Source organism: Psammomys obesus, unplaced genomic scaffold, assembly GCF_907164565.1.
Source record: "Psammomys obesus unplaced genomic scaffold, mPsaObe1.curated_primary_1811, whole genome shotgun sequence".
Lineage (NCBI taxonomy): Eukaryota > Metazoa > Chordata > Mammalia > Rodentia > Muridae > Psammomys > Psammomys obesus.
This window is the reverse complement of record NW_026587556.1, coordinates 6,932,594-6,953,356: the sequence shown is the minus strand read 5'-3', so window position 1 is coordinate 6,953,356 and position 20,763 is coordinate 6,932,594. Positions and strand designations below refer to the sequence as shown.

At 39.1% G+C, this 20,763-nt stretch overlaps 2 protein-coding genes across 5 annotated transcripts in view; one reads left to right on the top strand and one right to left on the bottom strand.

Annotated features, from left to right (window-relative positions):
• Window positions 1-6,302: 6,302 nt before the first annotated feature.
• Window positions 6,303-9,861, bottom strand: Mplkip (M-phase specific PLK1 interacting protein). 2 transcript variants are annotated; one of them, XM_055603985.1, is made up of 3 exons: window positions 9,812-9,861; window positions 9,167-9,722; window positions 6,303-7,998 (listed from the first exon to the last, which is right to left on the bottom strand). In XM_055603985.1, the coding sequence occupies exons 2-3, from the start codon at window positions 9,500-9,502 to the stop codon at window positions 7,798-7,800; spliced, it is 537 nt and encodes a 178-aa protein (XP_055459960.1). In that variant the 5' UTR covers window positions 9,503-9,722; window positions 9,812-9,861; the 3' UTR covers window positions 6,303-7,797. The 2 variants fall into 2 exon arrangements, with proteins under 2 accessions (XP_055459960.1, XP_055459959.1); XM_055603984.1 differs by having other exon boundaries at window positions 9,167-9,850.
• A 350-nt stretch (window positions 9,862-10,211) lies between these two features.
• Window positions 10,212-20,763, top strand: part of Sugct (succinyl-CoA:glutarate-CoA transferase) — a 668,162-nt gene continuing 657,610 nt past the window's right edge. For all 3 annotated transcript variants that reach the window (XM_055603972.1, XM_055603970.1, XM_055603971.1), the window contains exon 1: window positions 10,212-10,369. In XM_055603972.1, coding sequence (XP_055459947.1) covers window positions 10,276-10,369 — 94 coding nt within the window. In that variant the 5' untranslated portion in view covers window positions 10,212-10,275. The remainder of the gene's footprint in view (window positions 10,370-20,763) is intronic.

Genomic DNA, 20,763 nt, shown 5'->3' with positions numbered 1-20,763 from the left:
ATTTTTTTTTCTTTTTTAAATGCACGGTCTTGATAGTAGCCTTGGCTGACCTTGAACTAATCTTCATACCTCTGGGAATACACACTTGTATCACATTCTTTATTGATACAAATCATTTTGAGTTAAATACACTGCAAATGTATAACCTTTAACTTCAATACCACTTGTTGTACAAAACTTTTTAAATCTTAAGACAATTTTATCAATCTTTTGTATGCTTTAAAAATCTGGTGTAAGAAATACTTTCCTAAGTGAATAAATTTTAAAAAGACCAAAAAATTTTTTTCCTATTATAAGTTTATAATACTGCCTAAATTTTAAAGTTTTTTGCCCTTTTCATTTGTCTTTATTCTACATGAAACTGACTTTTGCTTGTCATGATTTTTGCTTTTCATATGCATGGATCAGATGCCTATTGCCACTTACTGTCTGCTCACCTCCACTGACTGGCAGGGCTGGGTAGACTGTTTTATATATGTGTGCTCCTCTGTGAGGCTCCAATCCTATTTTATTTATTTGTTTATTCTTTTTCAAGTTCCTTTATACAGCAAAGTCTGCTTACACTTTCTTCTTGTACGTTTTAATAATTTACCTTGGTCATTCTTTCTCCCATATATACAATCCTCTTGTAAAGTCTACAAAATGATTTTAAGATTGTGACTGAAATAGAAGTTAAGAAAATGAATTTTCAGTGTCTACTTCATGTAAATACTTTAAAAATGTTCTTTAGAAATGCTTTGTAATTTCCTCCAATCCACAGAGTGGAGGATTTTTTAATGCAGTGTTTTCCCTGGCTGGTACACAGGAACACCATAATTGCACAGCTGTTCTTGCGAGGCAGATAGCTTAGTTCTCTTTTCACCTTATTTAGACTCTTCTAGATATGATCTCTTTTCTTACTTCTCTAAGACTGCATATCTAGTTTTAAGAATGTTTACTTCAATTTATTTACCTACGAATAAAGATTTTATTTTTTTTTTCTGTTTTTCAAGACAGGTTTTCTCTGTGTAGCCTTTGCTATCCTGAACTTCTTTGTAGACCAGGCTAACCTCAAACTCAGAGATCTGCCTGAGTGCTGAGATTAAAGAGGTGTGTCACCACCGCTCAGCTCCAATTCTTTAAAAAGTAATGGGCAACCACATATATTACACCAAAATACTCTGAGTGATTGTGCTATCACTGCAATCCAGAGGGTAAGTGAAATATGCTGTTAGTTCATTTTTATTAACTTTTCTTTTTTAGACTGGAACTTAATCCCATGCTAATGTTCAGACGGTTCAAGGTACTCTTCCTGTTTTAGTGGCTCAAGTACTGATGCTGATAGGCAGTCACTATAGCTGGCGCTTGTAATCTTGTTTAGGACTTTTGGTAACAATGAAATAAGCTACAATTTCTATTTATTTTTTGAAAACTTTGAGATAAATTAATTTAAAATGTATTGACTACTTTCCCCACCAAGGTTCATATGATACAGGAATTTCATATTCCATGATAGCGTGGATGTTTACTCTTTTGTGGAGGGAGAATTTGCAATTGTCAATTCAGAATCTTCACTGATAATTTGTGGGCATTTTCTACAGGCTGTGTTATTTCATCGGCTTGTATTTCTTGGGAAGAGAGTACTTTTGTTTTGATATTTAGTGATGTTTTGGTGAGAAAATATAATCTGTATCAGCCAAGTCTTTGAAATTTATAGTGATTTTAAAATTTATAAAAAATTATATAGTATACACTTAAACAGCTATGAATAAATTATATGTGTGCTCTTCATTTTTTTGGTAAATGTCTCTTATGCTCTAAGAAATTCTTTATCTGTTCATAGAGCTGTCTTTGTGGAAGATGTGCTAAACTCTCCACTGTGGTATTAAATTTTTATTTATTTTGGCTTATGAAACAGTCTCATGAAACCCGGGCTAGATTCAAACTCACTGTGACACTGAGGACCCTGTTCTTCTAATCCTCTTGCCTCTATTTCCCAGGTACTGGAATTACAGGGGTACACCACAAGGTTTGGTAGTATTGAGGTTTGGGGATCAAATTTACGGCTTTGTGAATCCTATCTAGCACCCTGACTGACCCACACCCACATCCCTCAATCTTTTTAAATAAACTACTTTAGATGTTTTTTTCCTTCCATGAAGCAACAAATTCCATTTTTCTAATCTTAGCTTATGATCTTTTGCTAAAGCAAAATTACTTTGTTTGGATAGACATATTTGGATAACAGAAACAATTGGACCATGTAGCTCTGGCTGGCCCGGAACTCTCTATGTAGACCAGGCTGACTTTGAACTTAAAGACCTGCCTAACTATGCCTCCGAATTTAAAGCATGGTTCCCCATGCCAAGTTTACTACTGTCGTTTTAAGGTTTACTTTGTTTCACGGTCTTCTTTCTCTTTTCTTGGGTTCAGTTTACTATATTCCCTTCCCTCCCTCCTCAACTGACTTGAGATCACTAAGAATTTTGCTTGTATACTTTTTAGAATGAATTAGAAAAAGTAAAGCTATATAGAGTACACCTTTAACCCCAGCACTTGGGAGGCAGAGGCAGGCAGATTTCTGTGAGTTTGTGGCCAGCCTGCTCTACACAGTTGAGTTCCAGGAGGCAGTGCTACATCGTGAGACCCTGCCTATCTTGGGGGCGGGGGGGATTAGTTCAAACATTACAGTAATTTCTCTAACACTAGTATAGGTATTTGAACAGAATTTTAGTATCTACCGCCACTCAGAATTCTTAAGCCTTCCTGTAATAGAAGGCTGCATCACTTATTCTACACTTGCACTTCCTGTACTTACTCATATACTTAATCTCAATGTAAGAAAGTATGATTCCAGGTCTTATCCTTCTTCAAATATATTATGATCATGAAGCTACGTTTGCACATACCCACAATCCCAGCACTTAGGAGGTAAAAACAAGAGGATAAGGAGTTTGGTATCATTCTTGGCTACAAAGTGAGTTTGCAGTCACTCTGGACTACATGACATTGCCTCAAAAAAGAAAGCAAAAACTCAATTATATTTATTCATATTTTTGATAATGGAAACAATCTATTTCTAATAATTTTATAACTTGGAGAATTATTAAAGTTATCAATCCTATTTAGCTGATAAAAACAAATATATTAATTTTGAAAAAGAAATGTCTTAAAAATCCATTCTACATATACATAAGGAAAAAGGGACGGAAGTGGGCTGGAGAGATGGCTTGGTGGCGAGGTACTTACTGCTCTTGCAAATCCCTCAGTTTTGGTTCCCAGCACCCATATGGTGCCTCACAAACTTCTGTTCTAGAGAACAGAATGCCTCTTCTAACTTCCATGGGTTCCTGCAAGCACATGGTGCACATATATACACCCAGACAGATACAAGCACATAAAGTTAAATATTTTTATACAAAAAATTATTGGACTCCCAATTATATGCTAAAAGGCGAAAGCTGACTTCTCATTAAATTATTTTAAATAATTTGCTTCTGAGACAAGGTCTCATGGCCCAGTGTCCTCAAACTTACTGTGTTGCTGAGGAGGGTCTTAAACTCCTAATTGTCTTACCTCTGCCGGCTGTATTTCTTGAAGATGATTATACACAATAGAAATTTTGTAACTGATTATGCTTTTTAATTCATTAGAACAGAATATTGACATTTTATTCTAGAGTACATTTTGGAGACAACTTACTTCTATTTCTATAGATTTTTTTTCTTTTTCTTTTTTGAGACAGGGTCACACCATACAGCTTTCACTGGCTTGGAACTTGCTATGGAGACCAGGCTGACCTCTAACTTGGGAGATTCCTCTGCCTCTGCCTCCAAAGTGCTGGTAATAAAGGTGTGTGACACAATGCTTGGTTACTCCTATTTAATGTGCAGGTTCTAATTGTATATGGTATTTCATCAAAGTAAAATAAATATTTTATTATACTCAGAATTGGGATATATTTGCATAAGGTAACTGTCAGTGTTTTCACTAAGTGGGTTATAAAACAACATCTTGGGTTAAGTGGTAAATATTGGATATAGAGGAAAAAAGATACTAAGAAGTTTATGGTAAAAATGTAAACACTAGAAAAGTGGTTTGAGTCACATGGCAGACTAAGGAGGCTTAAGAGAAAACAACTAATGTGAAATTACAGATTACCTAACAGATTGGCAAAAATTACTTAAAGGTTTTAAGAATCTGAAAGAATTCCAGAAAATATAAAACACTACCTGTAAAGTACTTGGGGGTGGGAAGAAAGGGAATTGGAAAGGAGGAATAGGTCTTGAACTTGTGATTCTCCTGCCTCAGCATCCTGAGTCCTGGGACTACAGGCTTATACTTGTCTGACTTAGGCCACACTCCTTTATTGTGAAATGTAATGTTAGTATATGAGAACTTCACGTGGAACTTTTAGCTTCTCCCTCCTTGAAATAATAAAAAATCTGAGAATTTGAGATGCATCTTTAGACTCATCATTGTTCAACATGGTGGAAACACAGAACCTGATTCACCAAAATCAACCACAGTTTTATATCTGATAATTCTTCTTAGAGAGATGAGGCAAACAGCCTTACCATTTGTTTGATGCCTAAAAAGGCAGCTTTTCTTTCATGTTATATTCATACTCAGTTTTCCTTTCATGTGATTCACCCAAAAAGTCATTAAACAGTCATTTCCTTTACTTGACAAAACATATTTCTGTATGTAATAGTTGGAAAGAACACTGTATTTTACTCAAAAAAATATGAAATTCTGTTATACTCCTTTAATCAGGAAAGTAAGAACTGTTTGATAAAGTTCAAAAAGACACACTCTCTTGATAGGGAAACGGCAAAATTCTTCAAGAGTATATGGGACTTGAAATATTGTTGAGCTTATTTTTGGAAAACAAATCTTGCTATTTCTTTTGTAAAATGGGAGAAAGACTAAAAAGGAGGTTGCTGTGATCTCTTGATCACAGGTATCTTATTAAGTAAATTTATTCTACAGTTTGGGGAATTAAGAATCTGAATTTGTATTTTTTTAAAACTACCATGCCTACCTATCTCTTGAAAAGTTAATTACCCCAAAAGAACTCATAATCCCATTTGAAGACAATGCTATACAGACTATACTCTGAGATGTAAAGGTTTATACAGTTCTCCAATAATTATTCAGCCTCTTTGTTGCTGTTTTTCTAAACAGGGTCTCATTATGTAGCTCTTGCTGACTTGGACTTCACTATGTAGACTAGGCTGACCTCAAAGTTAGAGATCCACCTGACTCCTGAAGGGTTGAGATTACAGGTGTCTGCTCAAGAACCCTTCTTAAAAACAGCCAGGTGTGCTGGTACACTCCTCTAATCCCAGCACCCAGGCAGATAGATCTCTTTTGAGTTCACAGCTGGCCTGATTTACATACTGTCATGTAAACCAGAGTTACATAGCCAGACTCTATCTCAATGCAAAACCCCATCAAAAACCCAATTCTGAACACATGACTAATAGTATACACAGTATGTCTGAGTTTTCTCCTTAAAAAGTCAAAGGTTAGACAGACCTCTGGAAGTACTCTACTATAGTAACTATGGTTACTATTTAAAACTTTTAAAAAGTATTTCACTTAAGTGTGGACTTAAGTCCAGCAGAAAAATAAAATGTGAACTCTTTAGGTTGTATTTGAATGTCTTCCAAAAATGGTACAAATACATGAAATCTTTTATAACTTCATTATTTCTGTAAAGTCTTGTTAAATTGTCCAGGCTGTGCTCGTTGATCACTTCCCCCTGAGGGGGGAGCAGCCTTATCAGGCCACAGTAGAGGACAATGCAGCCACTTTTGATGAGAACTGATAGACTAAGATCAGAAAGAAGAGGAGAACCTCCCCTACCAGTGGACTTGGGGAGTGGCATGCATGCAGAAAGGGGAGGGAGGGTGGGATCGGGAGGGAAGGAGGAAGGGGCTTATGGGGGGATACAAAATGAATAAAGTGTAATTAATAAAAAAATTAAAAAAAAAAAAAGAAAAAAAAATTGTCCAGGCTGGCTTCAACCTTACAATCAAATAGGCTCAGCATCTGGAGCAGCTAGGATTCCAGCCATGTAAATTGAATCTGACTCTATTTTTTTCATTATTGCCAATAACATACTTTCTAAGAGACTGTTTAGTAATTGTTTTCAAATGTTATTTTTTTTTTTTATTTATGAAGTTCATGCTTTCATTTTCATCAAATACGACATATATTTATAAAAACCCAAGATGTTGAATACGGACATTTTCTTTCAAACAATCACATAACATTACTCTACTAAACCTTATACACATGGGACTCAGCAGAGCTAATAGTTATAACCAGAATATATTTATTAAACATTTACTTAGTACCTATTATTTTGGAGGCACTATTCTAAAAAGTCAGAATACAGGTGTAAATAAGACAAACTATAAATTTTCTCATTTTACATGATAAAACTGGGAATCTAGCTAATAACTTGTAGAAAAATCTTAAAGCCCAGCTCCAGTGGAGGTTTTATTTACATAAAATCCTTCCCATTTTTTCCCCTTGTAATACCTTATCAACAAGTAGGTATGGCTCAACCAGGTGGAATGGCCATTTCATTTTTCTTTCAGATACTGTTGACAAATTTTTCAACAGACTGCACTGTTCAAGACTTGATTTCAAATACTGAGGAATATTCCAAGTTTTATCTCCAATATTATCCATTATTATCCCTTCCCTTCTACTACAGGTAGGCAAAATTAAGCTAAAGTTAATAGAACCCTCTCTTAGATTAGAAATGTGTCCATGAGTCAAGGTAATTAGACCTTACTATCTAGGTCATAGATAACTGGCTTCATATTTTCTTCTTTGGGATTGATGGACTCAAATACATATTTGTTGTCTTTACTGTGGAAGTGATTTGAGATTACTGTTAAGTCATTTGTTATGGTATGGATATACAGTGTCTCCCCAAATGAGTCATGTGTTAAGATGGTAATTCTGGGAGACAGAGAAAAGTGAAGGTGCCCTAGAAAGGCTCCTCTAGTCCCTCGCCCCTCCTTATCCCTCTGCTGCTTGGTTGCCAAGACTGAGCAGCTTTTGCCATGTCCACAGCCATATTATCACTCACCTCAACACCAAACTAATGGAGCCAGCTGAACTTTCACTGAAACCTTAGAAACTGCTCCCTTGTTTTTTTGTTTGGCATTTTGTCACAATGACAAAAAATTAACACGCCATCATCTTTGGCTTCATGAGAAAAATAAGTCTACAGTGCTCAAAATATAGAGAAATTTGATAGAACACTGAACCGCATACATACGGTTCATCCTGGCGCTGTGCGGTTAAAGGAGAGTAAATCATTACATGATTCTCAGTGATTTTTACGTTTCCATATTTTAACAAAAATACTAGGTAAAGTATAAATGTAGAATAATTTTCTGTTAATATATAGTAAACTGTCTAGTAGCTTATCTACTTCACTAAAAAATAGTTTGCAAAACAAGTGATTATGAAGCATTATTTTAGCAATTCTACATATCCACAAAATCACAATTTAACTAGGAAGACAAAATGTTTTATTTTAAAACATTGAAAAAACAAATGTCTGTTATCTTGGAAATGTTAAGTATGAAAACTGTGCTCTGAATGTGGTACATACTCCCAGATAGCTAAATACTGCAAATTATCCTGTCATCTTCTCTAGTATCAACAACACTTGAGATATAGGAATCATTATTCAAAGTCATCATCTTTGGGTTCAACTCATTTACACAAGTAAAAGTTCTGTCCAAGATGTTCCTGACACATGAGGCTTCCAGTTGAATCTCAGAAATGTTAGGAAAAGTATCTTCCTTTTTTGCCTGTGAATGTTTGCGTATTGCTGTACTGTTGGCTTATATCCACTACAGATACTGGTTCTAGGCCAGCCCAAGGGTCTTCAAGCATTGAAGGCTTAAAATAACTTTCCAACTCATTAGACATCCTTTTTTCTCTACCACGCCCTGATCCAAATGGTGTAGATGTCCTTGGAGAACCCTTTAGGAAAAAAATCATCAGTTAAAAAAAAAAATCTAATAGACATAATTGGTACTTTTTGCTAGGTAAATATTAGTGGAGATTAAAAGTTGTCAATTGAAACCCAATATATTCAGCTGCAAATTTCTTGTTTTCTTTAACCTACTACTTTTAAGAATTGCTAAAACCAGCTGGGCATGGTGGCACACACCTTTAATTTCAGCACTCAGAGAGGCAGAGGCAGGAGGATCATTGTGAGTTCGAGGACAGCGTGGTCTACAAAGAAGTTCAGGAGAGCCAAGGCTACACAGAGAAACCCTGTCTCGAAAAAACAAAAATTACTAAATTTCTTTTTTTAAAAAGTTTGCTATCATCTTAAAAACTTTCCAGCTTCGAATCTGATAATCCTGCAGCTATTAAATAAAAGTAAATCCAGTATAAGTAGTGTTTCAATTAATTGTATTCACATTTTCCTGGACACCTACTTTTTAACCTAATTAAGTTTCAAATTTCTAAAACTTTTATAACACATGAAAATTTCCTGTACTTAGCACCTCCAGCTCAAAGGGATTCAGCTGGGTGAGCACATTCAAGTTTGCAAGCACCGTAGATCCAAGTCATTAACCAAAGAGCTACTTCCTGCCTTGTATTTACTTGAGAAGGGAAATCTCCACAATCTTCAATTCTCGATTTTCCCTTCAAGAGAACTTGGAGTAGATGTAAATACAGCTCGAAAAAAAAAAAAATTGATAGCGATTTAAAAAAAAAAGAGCAAGAAAGAAAAAATTAGGGAGGGACAGCTGAGCTGTAGGAAAATGGCCGTAGACTACAGTCTAGAGTAACCACACAAGAGTAGGAAATCAGTGACTGTCCTCCCCCTAGGAATTCAAGATTAGTTACTGAAAATAACTGACAAAAAACTCTAGGGGGAAAAAAAACGTGGAGGATTAAGTAAGTTTATATATGAATACGGTATACTGGCTAAAAGTACAATTTGTGTGGAACAGAGAACTACAGCTCCGCCACTTATGGTAATCTTAATTTCTTTACGCCTCAGTGCACTCTTCGGCAAAACTGGGCCAACGTAGTACGTCACCTCACAGAGGATTAATAATCCACGTAAAGGGAATCTTAGTATCACGCCTGCCATTACAGTAAGAGCTCGGCAAACGCTGGCTATTGTCTTTACCTGGGGGTAGGTCTGCTGCTGCCCTGGGGAGTGGCCGAACTGATGCTGGGACCCCGCGGGGGACCTGGAGTAGGAGCCTGGGTAGCCGCCCGGGGACGGAGACCCGAAGCGGGCCCCCGAGAAGCTGCCGCCGTGCCGCGGAGACTGGCTGCTCCCGTACGGCCTAGCCCGGGGCCCGCACGGCGGAGTGTGGTGCGGACTCCCGTACCCGTCCCGCGGGGAGGGCGGCCGCGGCCCCCCGCCCAGGGCACCCCGGAAGCTGCTTCCGCCACCCCAACCTCCGATCCCCGGGCCGGGGTATGGAGGAGTTGGGGGTCGAAAATTCGGTCGGTGCATATCAGGAACCGAAGGCGAACAGCTCACGGCCGATCCTCTCACCGGAACTCCAGAGCTCTAGCGCCAGGAGAGACCTGGTAGTCCTCTATTTATGCAGCCTTCCGGTTGCCCGCGCGGTACGGCACTTACGTTCCGGCAGCACAAAGGTTCCGACATCACAAAGTTTCGGCAAGGGGGGGGGAGTAAATAGGTCACTCAAGTCGGAGAGTGGTGGGTGTGTCTGAGAGGAGGAAAGACTGTAAGTGGGAAACCAGACCCGCGACCCCAGCAAGAACACTGCCCCGGCGGCCTCAGGTTGGACCGACGTACACGAAGACGGAAGCTGAACTCACGAAACTAGTCTTCGGGCCTCATGGGCGGTGCGGCTTGGAGAGGGGAGTGTCGGCGGAGGCGGTCCCGAGAGGGGGTGGGTCACCGGGCTCCGAGGCTTCCGGGAAGCCGGGCCAAGGCGGAAGCCTGCTCGGAGGCGCGGGATTGGGTGGGGTGAGCCGAGAGGGCGGGGCCGAGGAGAGAGGCTCCGAGGAGGGCGGGGCCAAAGGCGGAAGGAGCAAGTACGCCTTGTACTTGCGGGGCCGAGTGGGACTGAGGCGGAGGTCCGGGAGGAGGCCGGGTTCGTGGTGGGGTGGGATGAGTCCGAGGGTTCCGGGGCCGAGGCCAGGGTGGAGGGGGCGGGGCTGCCGGAGGGGGCGGGACTGGCCGGGGCCCGGGACTAGCAGAGGGGTCTAAGGTCGAGGCGTTAGATCTCGGGGCGCTCTCGCTTGGCTGAGGGGGCGATGCTGTGGATGCTGGCCAGGGCGGTGGCTTTTCGGAGACCCTGGCAAGCACGGGCCCGCGGGAGGGGGCTGTGGACCGGCCGCCCGCAGTCAGGTACCCTCCGGCACTGAGCGTCCGGGCTCCCCGAGGAGAGCGCTCGCGCCTCGGGAGCGCCTGTCGCAGGGCTCGCAGCCGCGTTCGTGCCCTGCTTCTCTTCACCCTACCTTCTCGTCCCCCTGGTTTTGGTAACTTAAACGAAACAAAACAAAAACAAAACAGCACCTACCGCCAAAAGCTGAGTTTTAGAAAGCAGGCTGCAGCTTTGAATAATTAGAGAGCCTGTACTGCTGGACCTGACCCTTGCATTTCAGGTCTTGTGAAATGGAAGTGGACGAGGTTAGGAAAAAGAGATTTAATAAAAAAAAATGAGAAAAAAAAATGAAAATTCAGCCAAAACTTTAAAACCTTCTAATTATAAAGAACGGGAGACCTGTCTTAGATATTCTTGTAGAAGATAGAATTTCAAATTACTAGTTTTATGGAGTTTCCCTTAGTCCTTTAGCATTCTGAAATCAGCTCGGGGAATTTTAGTACTCATTCCATTAGACCAGCGTGTATGGGAGTTTTGTTGGTTTGGAATTTTGTACTTACGTACTTAATGCCGTTGGTGCTTGGAAGGAATCAGATTTCCTGGAACTGGAGAAAAGTGTGGTTGTGACCACTATGTGGGTGCTGGGAACAGAACCAGGGTCCTCTGCAAGAGAAGTTAAGTGCTGTTAGCCACTGAGTCATCTCTTCAGCACCTGAGGTTTTCATTCAGCAAAAGAAATTTTATGGATCATTTTGGCCTTTATTCAGTCTCTGACATCTTAAGTGACCTAACTAAAAGAGTGGCTTCCCAGTTTTATTCTTCACTAATGGAGGCACAAACCAAGCTCTTTTTGGTGGTGGTGAGGGTGGAGTTGAGAGTGGGGGATGAGGAGGTTTTAATTTTTTTTTTTCGTGTTCAATTTTTTTTGTTGTGTAATTTTTATTCCTGGGCAACTCAGTTTGACTTTCTTGTTTTGCTTTTTTTGTTTTGTTTTTGAGACAAGTTCTCAATATGATATAACCCAGGCTTGACCACGTTTCTTTCTTCTGAAGACAACTTGTGTCATGGAAGAATAATGTCACCATCAAGATGTGGTGATATAATAAGAGCTGCGGACTACAGCTTACCTAACATTTATTTACATTGTTCTGTCCTGACCAAAGTTTCTCTTTTGTAAACATTTTGTTTATCTTAGTATCTGGCAGTTGGGCACTCATACGTATTGAATAAATATGTCATATGTCACACACAAATATGACATATATACGACACACATAGATATGGCACACATATGTGTCTGTCAGTGATTCACTTATCTGCCTTACAAAGGGAACTGAGAATTGGGGTGATGGGCACCAAAGTTACATTTATTATTATTATTTTTTTTTTTATAACTGGCAGAAGACATGCAGAATTGGGTCTCAGCTTACACTATGTTATCATCTTTTTACTTGAATTCTGCTTTTAGTATGGAATTGAACCCAGGGCCTTGTGCATACAAGGCAGGCTCTTTACTATTGAGCTTCAGTGCGTCCCCAGTCCCCAGAGTGCTCTTACATTCCATCCACACCTGACACCAGAGGTCTGGGAGAGGAAGAAATTCAGTGGGGAATTGTGCCAGGTACTTAGGTAAGACAGTGAGGTGTGCCTCCCAGCACATCTGTGCGTGTACATAAGAACTGTCCAAACTGAGCCTTTAATAATTATGTAAAACTCAAGGCCCATTTTAACCTTTTTAGAAACTTTCTTCTTTCAAATGAGAAATCTGGCAAGAATAATTAAATGGTTTAAATTCACCTGTCAAGATCAGAATTGAAGCTTTCTAAATTCCATAGGTTTTTTTTTTCCCCTTAGAAATACAAATTTGAAAATGCAATTTAAAAAACCATGTAAATCTTGAATGTGTCACCAGAGACATGGTGACACATGCCTTTAATCCTAGCATTTGAGAGGTAAAAGTAGGTGGATCTTGGCGAGTTTTAGGACAGACTAAGTTCCAGGATGGCCTGAGCTACCTAGTAGAGAGAACCTGTCTCTAAATAAATAAATAAACAAGCAAATAAAGTGGTATTGGGTAGCTTCTTTTGGGTTTGCAGCTGATGAATCATAGCTACAGCTAGTGTATTGCCAACATTTAGCCTAGGATTTACAGTGTGACTGGATGCGCTAGTAGGCCCCGGAGCCCCATTTTGAAAATTTCTTTATATATTGAATGTAGTAAAAGCATGAGGCGATAGAAAACTTTAGTTGTGCTTCCTGGAGCTGTAAAAATTAAAGACCTGTAATGATGGCTATGACAGTAGCTTTCTCTTGAAGGGAAAAGGAAATTTTTGTTAGCATGGTTCCTGCAAAAATCACCGCAGCACAGTAGGGATGACTAGCATTAGAAGATAGGATAATGCACACTGCAGTGCTCTCAGGACAGAGCTGCCAGTGCCTAGGTGTTGACTTCAGTTACCCTTGTATTTATAGATGCCAACAATGCCAGGGAATGTTCTCAGTTCTTAAGAATTCTGTGGGCGATAATGTGTTTTGGAGCATGGAAATTAAAGCAAGTAACAGCAACAAAATGAGGAAATGTACATATGAATATGGAGTTGGCTTATTTCTGTAAGGTTGCAGTCTTTAGGTTACCTACGGGTGTGTGTGTGTGTGTGTATGTTTACAGTGGATATCGCTTATGTTTCTTTTCATCATACCATATCTTCAAAACAAAACAGCAACAGACACCTACCTGAGAGCCCAACATATAAAAGCAGAAGAGGAATGTTTAAAACAGAGGTTGGGGACGCAGAATACTGTTCACCTTGTGTCTTTACTTCGCTATCCTGCAAAGAGACTGTAGGATCCCTCTGAGGAGTTCTCAGCAAAAAAGATTCTGACCACCCCTCAGCCCCCCATTTTAGGTAAATGGCAGTAATCAGTGCTTCATGAACTTATACTTTGGTTAGTTTTACTGTGTCTGCAAGAAGTAAATATTTTCATGTTTCTGCATTGTTAGCACTTTCTAAATGGAAACTGGGTTAAAGGACAAACCTTAGAAGTTAAAAGATGATTGATTAGATAGTTTGAAGTATGTGTTTATATTTAAAGGGATCTAAACCAAGAGGCTTGGATGTTTTCCCAGGACTCAGCGAGGCCTCTGTACCCCTGGAAAGGCTATTCATAATCCTTGGGTAGGATCTCAGGTGTCAGTTCATTATTTCCCCCAAGCAGTGTTTGCTCCCATTTATCAAAGGAAGGTGGAAGCTGGGCTGTCATCCTGAACAAACTCCTACATTAATAACTTTGGGGATCTTCTATGGCTCAACCCCTGTAATCTTTAGGCCTAACCAACTTGTTCTTACTGCATTTGTTAACTGTAAGGTACTAGGTGTGGGACTATGGTGCATTTCTTGATGTCATTAATCAGAACTGATAATGCTATAGAGATCTTGTGTTTACTTTCAGGCTTGAATATTGAGATTAAAAGTTTATTGAGAAACGTTGCTTAAGAGAACATAGTAAATAATTCCTATGTATGGAGGACACTTAAGACGTAATCCTAAGAGCATAACTTTAACTTCCTATTTCCTGAAGGTCTTCAGATTATCATTTTTCCTTAGAGTGCTGTCTGTTATATCACTTAAATAATCAAATATTTAAATAATTAAATATTTCCATTGACAAAGCAAGATTTAAAGGAACCTTTTAAAAAGCCTCTTAAGAGTCAAATTTCATTGCTTTGTTAAAATTTATTTTTTTAAGCATGTATAATGGTCAAGCACAAGAGAAATGTGTTATATATATTTGCTTCTTTCCAGACTAATATCATAAGACGTGTATTAGTAGAGATACACCAGCAGTCTGTATTCAAGTCTCCATTGGAATTTTAAAAATACTTACAGAAATAGTTCTATATGAAGAAATCAAAGGGTTGAAATGTTTAGATGTGAGATTCAAAGGAACACTGAGATGGATTGTTGAGGATGAGTTTTAATAAACTTTATCTAATGACAGGGCACCACAGATAGATATCAGCATGGGGAGGGCTCTGAAGAGAGATTAGAGACAGAGAACTTGATGGGTATTCTGTAACAGAATCAGGTTCGTGAGGCTGGAGGGGGTGTCTCTTCTTACAGGTCTCTGAGGAAATATGGGACTTCACAGCATAAGCCTGTGGCCAGCTCTCTGGCTCCCTAGCAGGAGGCAGGCAACAAGAGCATATGCATGGCCACTGTGAACTCAGTGCCCCGGTGAGAAATCCTTCTCCTGTAAGTTTATTAGTTGGAGATTCACAGACAGTTTCTTAGGGTACTTGAGTGGGATGGGGCTGTTTCAGGTATTGTGGCCTGAACATCATCAGTCTGGGCTGGAGTCAGAATTAGAAACTTGAGTGATGTTTTCTACAAAGCAACACTAAAAGATGACTTGAAATGAGCAGCTGACGATGGAATCTGTATCTTTGCTGTTCTCCAATTATAAAATGGTACACAAGTGATTCCATGATTTGAATGTCCCCTCTAAAATGCAAGTTGAAGTTTAATCACAACTGTAGTAGTATTGGCTTTTAAAATGTTTCCACCTTGAGGACTTAGCTCTCACGATGGGTTAGCATGGCTGTAAGTTAGTGATTGCTAGAGTGGTTTCTTATAAAAGCAAACAATTTCCTTATCCCTGTTGGTGATGCCCTTTGTCCCCTTGTTTTCTGCCACAGGGAATGGAACACAAAGACTACCTGTAGGCACTGTGCCCTCTTGGAAGTCCCAGCTCTTAAATTATGAGAAATCCCTTTTTAAATAAATCACTGAGTCTATGTTTTTCTGTTATAGCGGCAGAAAGCCAGAAAATGCAACAATTTTTTTTTTTTGCATAAAATGTAAAGACTTAGAAACATAAGCAAGAGAAATAATGAATTTTTATCCAAGAAGCAACTACTTGGTGTTTTAATAATTAAAATAAACATCAGATAGTTCCTTTAAAAATAGGAAGCAGAGCAGTTCAGTGTCCAAGTGGGTTCCATAGTAATGGGAACAGGGACTGGCTCTGACATGAACTGGTTGGCCTGCTCTTTGATCACCTCCCCCTGAGGCAGGAGCAGCCTTACCAGGCCACAGAAGAAGACAATGCAGCCACTCCTGATGAGACCTGATAGACTAGGATCAGAAGGAAGTTGAGGAGGACCTCCCCTATCAGTGGACTTGGGGAGGGGCATGGGTAGAGAAGGGGAGGGAGGGTAGGATTGGGATGGGAGGCGGGAGGGAGCTACAGGGGGGATACAAAGTGAATAAATTGTAATTAATTAAAATAAAAATTAAAAAAATAGGAAGCAGAAGTTTTTAAAATGTACAAACCAACTATAAGTGGTATAATCTGGGGTTGCAAAAACCTATTCCTGTGCATTATGTACTTCTACTAAATAACAACTGGTTAAAAAGAACCCTGGCTGGCCTGAAACTCTCATTTGTAGACTAGTCAATTCCTTACAGGTATTTATTTGCCTCTGTCTTCCCAGGGTTGGATTAAACCCATGTACCACCATGAGTAGCTAAAGGTTAATATTTTTGGTACACAAATCTATATAAATCAGTAAGAAAAAAGATTAATGCAGTTTTTGAAATGAGTAATTAACCAGGAGTAGTTTACAAGAAAAAATATGACAGTAGCACTCAAAATTTTAACTGTCAAATTTTTAACAAATAAATAAAAATATCCTCCCCCAAAATAAAAATTATATTCAGGATTATCGGAGATGATGGAAAACACTGTCTTCATACATTTCTGGTGCCAGCACATATGAATGAAACCTTCTGATGGACAATGTGATAAAATCTATTAAAAGTTCTAAAGCATTTACCATGTGAACATGGTTGGGCTACCTTACTACCAATCTTTTTCTACAGAAACTGTTTCTTCTCCATTCCCCCAATCTCTTGTTAAACATTAATTTTTTATCTTTCCCATATGAAGACTCTGGGAAGATTCTATAACCCTTTATATACAAGTCTCTCTACTTTGCTTTTCTGAGTTTTCAATGAGTGCTATCACAAATCAAATAGCAGAACCTATCTCATGGACATGTTCATCCCCACACTTCTTCACTGCAGTCCCTTCCTCTCCCTTGTGCAATGTTTTGTAAAACACATGTGTAATGTTTTCTGAAACAAGAGCTTAATGTTCCTTTAAATATATTTTTATTCTTTGAGTATTTCATACAATTTATATATTTTTTACTTTTGTAATTATTATATAATTCTATTATACCCACTTTCATTTTATTCTCCCAAGCCCTCCCATATACCCATCCTTGTTTTCTTCCTAATTTATGACTTCTTTTTTTCATTGTTACATAATTTGCATTCTATCCCCATCCCTTAACTCCTTCCATATTCATCTCCTATCTCCCACCCCTTCCAGCTTTTTTGTCTTTTCCCCCTCCTCCTCCTATTCTACTTCTTTCTTCCCTCTCCCCTCCTCCTCTTTCTCTTCATCTTCTCCTCCCCCTATTAGTGTTGTCCTCCCCTTCCCTTTCTTATCCCCTTCCTCTTTTTCTTCTAAACCCTGTGAATCCAAATTGTGCTATGCCCAAACTTATTGTGTCAACCTAGCAGGGGCTATCCCTTTAAAAAAACCTGACTCTCCCATCCCCAGAAGCCATTGTCAGTACCTCCTCAGCTAAGTGTGGGTGCTCATGAGGTCTTCCCCACACTGTGCTAGAATGTTGACTAGCTCGATCATGTGCAAGTCCTGTGCCAGCACCCACAGCTGCTGTGAGTTCCTGAGTGCGCTGGTCCTGTCTTGTTCAGAAGATACTGTTTTGCTCTGGCTTTTCCTGACCTCTGGCTCTTACAAGTCTTTCTACACACCTTCTTCTCTAATGGTTCCTGAGCTCATGCCTGTGCATGTGGGCATGCACTCACCACCTCTGTGTGTGTGTGTGTGTGTGTGTGTTTGTAACACAGATGTCCCACTTGTGATTGAAGACATTTACTGATCTCCACTGACACACTTTGATCAGTTGTGAGTTTCTGTATCAATTTATGTCCTCTACGCAAAGAAATGAGTACTGAGAGCTGCACTGATGTGTAGGCATAGACATTCAAATTTAGAAAGCAATTTGATACTATGTCCATTTAGCAAAATAATAGTAGGCGGATCACCGCTTGGGCTGCCTAAAGAAGCTTCTTGTATTCTGTTGGAATATCTCTGTATCCTACCTCACCTCTTTCTCCCTCCCTTCTTTCTTTCTTTTGTTGTTGTTTTCAAGATAGGGTTTCTCTTTGTATAGCCCTAGCTGTCCTGAAATTTGCTCTGTAGACTAGGCTGTCCTCATACTCACAGAAATCCACCTACCTCTGCCTCCCGAGTGCTGGGATGAAGGCATGCACCACCACTGCCTGGCCTTGCACATTTTCATTTTGGCTTTGATCTTTTATAATTCTCTGTTAGTATTTACAGGGTTATTTCACCAACATAGGAATAAGCTCTGTTTTGTTACTTGTCCCTTGCCATTATTGGTCTAACAGTCTGCTTCCTGCTTATGGGTGTGCTTATGTAGCTAACTGCTACAGCTCTCATACCTGCTTCCCTACACTGATGGGGAACTCTCCTTATTCCTCTTGAACTTAAGTGCAAATAAACCATTCCTTCTCTAGGTTGTCTTGTTCATGATGTTTTATCATAGTGATGAAGAGTTAATTAACTAATATAGAAGTTGGTATGAGGAGTACGGTATTGCTGTGACAGGCCTGATTTTTTTTTTTTTTTTTTTTTTTTGGGTGTGTGTGTGTGTGTGTGTGGGTGGTTGTTAATTTGGAGCTTTGGATGAGAAAAGTAGTTGTATTCAGAAACTGGAATTTATTAGGCCATTCTAATAGGAGCTTGGGGGGGGGCAGTGTAGTACTGAGGGTCTTATAGACTGTAGAGGCCCAGCTCAAGAGGTTTCAGAGGTGAACAATATTAGCAACTGGACTCGAGACTGTTCTTGTGCTATTTTGGGAAAAAAGTAGCTTTTAAGAACTTGCCTGAGGCTAAATTAAAAAGTGATGAACTAAATTTTTTGTCAGAGTAGATTTGAAGACAGCCTAATGTTGACTCTATCATGTAGTTACTAGTAATTACAGTTTTGCGGATCCAAAATGGAAACTAGCAAATGGGATAGAAAGGAATACAACATACAAAGTTTGGAGAGAAAAAAAGATACAAATTTATTATAACAACCAAAGCTTGGGCTGTAATCGCTAAGGAAATTAACACCATCGAGGAGAGACTAGGTCTGCATTCACATGGCAGCTTCATCATATTTATACTTTTTCCACTGTCCGCACAGCTGTGTCTTCATAACAGCTCTCCATGCTAGACACCTAGGAAGACAGAAAGATATACAAGCTACTCACTTTTAACAAATCACATCATGATTAACACTGTTTCTGTTTTTTCCCTTCTAACTTTCACAAATAGGCAAAATATGGCCCTAGATATCCTTTTAAATTTAGAGTACTGATAACTAGATTTTTCCTTTTCCTTAAAATAATCATGTTCATAATGTCTTTTCAAACATACATTTTAAGTTACTTGTTTCAGTAGGTGGTATGAATATAAAATATGTATATAATGACACGCACAGATTTTTAATGAACATTTGTTATATTTCTTTTTTATTGTCTTTTTTAAAGTTTCATTTCTTTATTTTTATGTATATGAGTGCTCTATTCGCACATAGACCCTGCATGCAAGAAGAGAGCATTGAAGCTCATCATAGATGGCTGTGAGCCACCATGTGGTTGCTGGGGATTGAATTCAGGACCTCTGGAAGAGCAGCCAGTGCTCTTAACCACAGAGCCATTTCTCTTCCCCATTTGTTATACTGCAGGAAGTATATTAAATATATCACATACAACACTGCATATCATCTTTACAAAACCTATGTGGTAGGTATTTCATACGAGGGAAGAGAAGATCAGGAAAAGGAAGTTACTTCTCAAGGTTATTTAGGTGGTAAAAAGTAAGGACATGGACTGAATCTAGGCAATCTGGTTACAGGCTTCATTCTCTTAACTACTTCTAATTCATTAGTGAATTTGGGATTGAATATGCTCTTTAAGTTCTGAGTATCTTCTCAGATAATAACATTCTTGTGGCTGATGTTAAGTGCATTTAACTTTAAAGTTTTGCTTCTCTAAACAGCCAACTAAGAAAAGACATTCATTCTAAAACCATAAGAAAAAACTTTAACAGACTGCCAGTTCCTAGCCTAAGGATGTGAAACATCTGGAACTCCTGTGTGATAGCCAACCGCATTAGGAACCTGTTTGGCAGCTTACTAAGACATTTTACACACACTATATTACTGTCATCCCCAGGTGTTTACTCAACCAAAAGAAAGGTATATCTTCACAAAGTTATGCAGTTAAAGGTTTAGCAGCTAGATTCTCTGAAGCCTAAAAATCAATTTAATGTCTGACTTAATCCATTTTCTGTTATTATAATAGAATACCCAAGGTTGGGTAATTTAGAAAGGAAAATAATTTATTAGGGTTTATGGGTTTCGGAGTCTGGGAAGTTATAAAGGGGGTAGGTGAGTTTGATGAAGGTCTTCTTGTGTTTCCGTTAGTGTGGAAAGAGGAAGAGAAAGCCAGCAGTTGTGAAAGAGAGGAAGCACAAGGTGTTGGGAACTTGTTTGTAACAGTGTTATCTCAGGTAACCCTGAAAGAACTTACTACTATGAGAGGGACATTCAGGAAGACTTCACTCAATCTACATGACTTCTACTAAGCCCCATTTCCAAATGTTGCTGTGTCAAGTGGCCAAGTCTCAATATGAGTTGTTGGCAACAAACTATAAAACCGGAGAAGTGTCCATCAGCAGCTGAACTGTTAAACAGATCTGGTGTATTCACATGGTAGAACAGTATAAAAATACAACAAGTAGATGAGTCTCAAAGTTCTTTTTCTGAATGAAAGATGCAAGATACAAAGGGTACATATAGTGCTTCATGTGTATAAAATTCTAAAAAACAAAACAAAACAAAAAATCAAACCAAACCAACCAACCCTCCCCCCCAAAACCAAATTAAAAGTATAGTGAGTGACAGAAGACGCTTCCATGGTGGCCTGAGGCTTAGAGTGGAAGGAGAGGTCATTTGCCTGTGGCAGTAGGAAATGACTATGTGATAGAATTCTTGGTTTTGGTTGTGGACACATATCACTTAATTGGAACCAGTGAATTTGGCTCAGCTGGTAAATGATCTTGCTGTACAAGCCTGATTCTATCCCTAGAACACAGGGTGGAAGGAGAGACAGGACACCTAAAAGTTCACCTGCATGTGAGTGCCATAGCATGGGCTTGCACTCACACGCATCATTAACAGACCCAAAGTACTACTTAAAACTTAAGTGACTTAATTATTATATTTGTATGCATAATGTTTCATGTAATA

Bases quoted from the DNA above. Each gene is read 5' to 3' on its own strand.
- Mplkip (XM_055603985.1), bottom strand. From the start codon at position 9,502: ATGCACCGACCGAATTTTCGACCCCCAACTCCTCCATACCCCGGCCCG. The intron at 7,999-9,166 runs GTAAAGACAATA...TTTTTCCTAAAG, and splicing joins AGCAGCAGACCTACCCCCAG to GGTTCTCCAAGGACATCTAC.